The 3661-nt window shown below is 38.2% G+C and overlaps 1 protein-coding gene across 1 annotated transcript in view; it reads right to left on the bottom strand.

Annotated features, from left to right (window-relative positions):
- Nucleotides 1–780: 780 nt before the first annotated feature.
- LOC138168406 (olfactory receptor 4F6-like) overlaps nt 781–3661 on the bottom strand; it is a 4577-nt gene continuing 1696 nt past the window's right edge. Inside the window, exon 2 of the mRNA XM_069097432.1 lies at nt 781–1730. Coding sequence (XP_068953533.1) covers nt 781–1730 — 950 coding nt within the window. The remainder of the gene's footprint in view (nt 1731–3661) is intronic.

Here is a 3661-nt window from a genome sequence, read left to right as displayed (position 1 = left end):
CACTTTAAGCCTAGCCAAGGGGCAGGGAAGATCTTAGATTCCCATTCCCATAACAACCAAGTAAGAATCAGTAATTAAGGCAGGGGTTCAAGTCATTGAATAGTGAGTTGTAGCCACATTTAGAATAAGGAAGTTGCAGGAAAATGTAGTGACCCAAGATCAGTATCAAAAACCTTGTTGATACTTGAAGGATCTCTTCCTCATACCTCTAAAATAGCCCCCCCATACAGGCAAAGCATGCGGAGAAAGCATACGTTTCACTCAAGAACTTAAATATCATTGATCTGGTATTCCTGTCCAAACAACATAATCATTTTTATAATGGAAAAACTGAGGGAGTTCTTTGCCATTTTATTCTATGTTTGTTATATATTGTATTTATTACATAAATATAAAACCTCTATTTTTATCAATTAGATACATGGAATTTCCATGAAAATATCTAGCATATGATGAAGATGATGATCACCAAATTTATTTATCTAAGTAAAGTCTGATCAAAATATGGCACTGGAATAGACATTTCACAGTTGAATGTGTTATCTCCTAAAACAATTCAGGATAATATCTGCAGTTCTTATCAATGTGGGTAAATTTCCTTCTGTCTTCAGTGATAAGCAAAATCTCTTACATCTTACATCTCAATGAACTGCTAAGAGTTCCTCATACCATATTTCCTTCCCAACTTGTGTGATCTTATATGTTGAAAGTTAGATGCACATATCCCAATGTGATCATGGTAAGCCTAAAGTATCTACTGACCTTGATCCATAAAATATATCACAAGGTCTCCCCAGAGCTCACAATCTGGCTACTCAATCTTCTCATTGCCATCTTCATATCCTTATTCCTTAATGTATAGATAGCAGGATTCAGGACAGGAGTGATGACAAAGTCAACAATAGCAAAGAATTTATCAAGTGACAACGTAGGAAATGGCCACACATAAAGAAACATGCATGGACCAAAAAATAAAATCACCACAGTGATGTGAGCTGATAAAGTAAAGAAGGCTTTGGACAAATCACCTGCAGAATGCTGTCGAACAGAAATCAGGATGAAAATGTAGGAGACCATCAATAGGAGAAAAGTCCCGATGGAGATGAATCCACTGTTGGCTGTGACCACAAACTCCAGTCTGTAGGTGTCTATGCAGGCAAGTTTTATGACTCGAGGAAAGTCACAATAAAAGCTCTCCACATTGTTTGGGCCACAGAAGGGCAAGTTTATAACAAAAACAAACTGAGAGAAAGCATGGATCATCCCAACTATCCAGGCAATCACTACAAAGCAAATGCACATTTTTGGACTCATAATTGTCAAATAGTGGAGAGGCTTACAGATTGCTATGTATCTGTCATAGGCCATGGCTATGAGCAGGAACATCTCAGTTCCTCCCATGACATGGATAAAGAACATCTGTGTCATGCAACCTGGGAAGGAGATGACTATATTACATTCACTGAAAAGGTCCACTATCATCCTTGGTACTGTGGTAGCAGACAGACCTAAGTCAATGAGGGAGAGATTGGCCAGCAGGAAATACATAGGGCAGTGCAGGTGAGGATCAAAAATCACAGTGAATACAATGAAGAGATTTCCAAGCACGATTCCCATAAAAAACAAGGAGAAGAATAAACAGAGTAGGATCTTCAACTCCCAAGAGGAGGAGAGACCCAGAAGCACAAACTCAGTTACCATAGAGTCATTTGTTCCCTCCATTGATTCAGCTGGTTCCACAGTTGCTGAAATGACCTAAGGGTGGAGAACAAGGAAGGAATTAAAATTACGAAAACAGAAAGTGAACGTAGTTGTATTTGTCTTATCAGCAACCTCAAGAGGCCCCAGGTCAGAGGTCAGAAACAAAAGGATAAGAAGAGTACACCAGCAAAGAAAGGGTTAAGAAAATAGAAGAAAAAGAGGTTCACAAGAGCAGTGTGAGAAGCTCAAACACACTTACTTCCCATCCTAGTCTTATGCATTCAGTCACCAATCATATTACTAAGAAGGGAATTTCCACAGCTTTCCCTACATGTTTCCAGATGTTCTCTCATCAAATTCTTGCTCAGACCCTGTTTAACCCTGAGTTTTCCAACACTTAAGTTGGCTTTCACAAGTTCTTAGAGTTGCATGACTAGATCAACCATAGTCTTCCATAAAGTTATAACTAGCTCAGGGAGAAAGGGCCTTGCCCAAGAATAGATACACTTAGAACGTATCAAATGAACATTGGTACCCAGGAAGTAGCTTCACATTTATTCAGAAGGTGATGACACTGGAGGAATAGTATTCTAATACACCTATATCCTCTGGTGAATGTTATACATACACTATCACCCCTTTGCCAGCTTATGAGGAAATTGGCCAACAAGGAATCTCTTCTTCCCATAGGTCATTGTGACCCTAACAACCTGAGCAGCCCCCAACCAAACCAAGGCCAGGAAAGAAGAGTTGAAGTGGGTTTGGGTGATTTCCAATCTTTAAATAGGTATGAAAGGTTTCCCTGTCACTGAGTGGTAGGCTTGAGAATGGACCTCCCTCCAAATAGTAGCAGCTAGTAGGCAAAGAAAGGAAGAGTTTGAGTCAGGATTAGATGGCTCCTAGAGCAGATGAAACCCAGAATAAAAGAATTGTATGGGAGGGAGCATCCCATGACCTAATGAGCCAACATAAATTACCACCAACAAAATATTATGCTCCCTTTTGACATCATTTCCCCATAAAAGTGAAGGTCAGGCTACTCAGGCATGTATCTGCTCTGGCTGAAAAAGTTGTTAGGTAAACCTCTGATTTTATTTTTTTACATGCAGTATTGCCACAGTAAAACATAGATAGATAGATAGATAGATAGATAGATAGATAGATAGATAGATAGATAGATAGATAGATAGATAGATAGATAGATAGATAGATAGAGTCTATTCAGTGCAGAGTAATTGAAAGATCCTAAGAGAACATGATTGAAATTCTAATGCCAGTAGTCACTAGATATTTGGCCATGAACAAATCGTTTCAACTTTATAAGCCTTGTTTCCTTCTTCTATACAATTGGGGAAAAGAATGTTTGCATTATGTGCCTCACAGGGTTTTTGTGAGAAAACCATAAAACATTATAGAAGGATGAATTTACATGGTCACTGGTGGATATTTATATTTTAAACCTTCATGATCTTAAACACACAATAGTAAGGAAGTTCAAGATATCTAAGCAATGCCGATGAGAGGCTTTATGTTCTAAAGAATATATAGAGCACACATACTGAAAAAGAAAGAAAAAATGACAAGAGTTAAAAATGAAGAAGGAAAGATGATAGATAAAGGAGCAGGATAAAACAAGAAAAGGAGGAAGGAGAATAAAGTAAAAAAGAAAAAGAATAATAGCTACAAAGGAAAAAATAAGAGACATGTGATTGTTGAATATTGCTAAAAACAACTAACTACATAGGACATTGGTAAAATGCTAGTGAAGTAAGGAAAAGATCTGATTATGCAATGATTTTGGGGGTTTCCACATTCCCTTTTGTCAATTTACAACTAGTTAGAAGAATTGAGATTGTTGGCAACAGTGGTAGAGAGGGGTGTGGGTGGGAGGGAGGAGACAGAGAGAGAGACAGGGAGAGAGAGAGAGAGACAGAGAGACAGAGAAAGAGAGAGAGAGAGA

The sequence above is a fragment of the Petaurus breviceps genome, unplaced genomic scaffold, assembly GCF_028583685.1.
Source record: "Petaurus breviceps papuanus isolate PSGF00001 unplaced genomic scaffold, PetGlider_PUasm1.0 37, whole genome shotgun sequence".
Lineage (NCBI taxonomy): Eukaryota > Metazoa > Chordata > Mammalia > Diprotodontia > Petauridae > Petaurus > Petaurus breviceps.
This window is presented reverse-complemented; position numbering and strand designations above follow the sequence as displayed.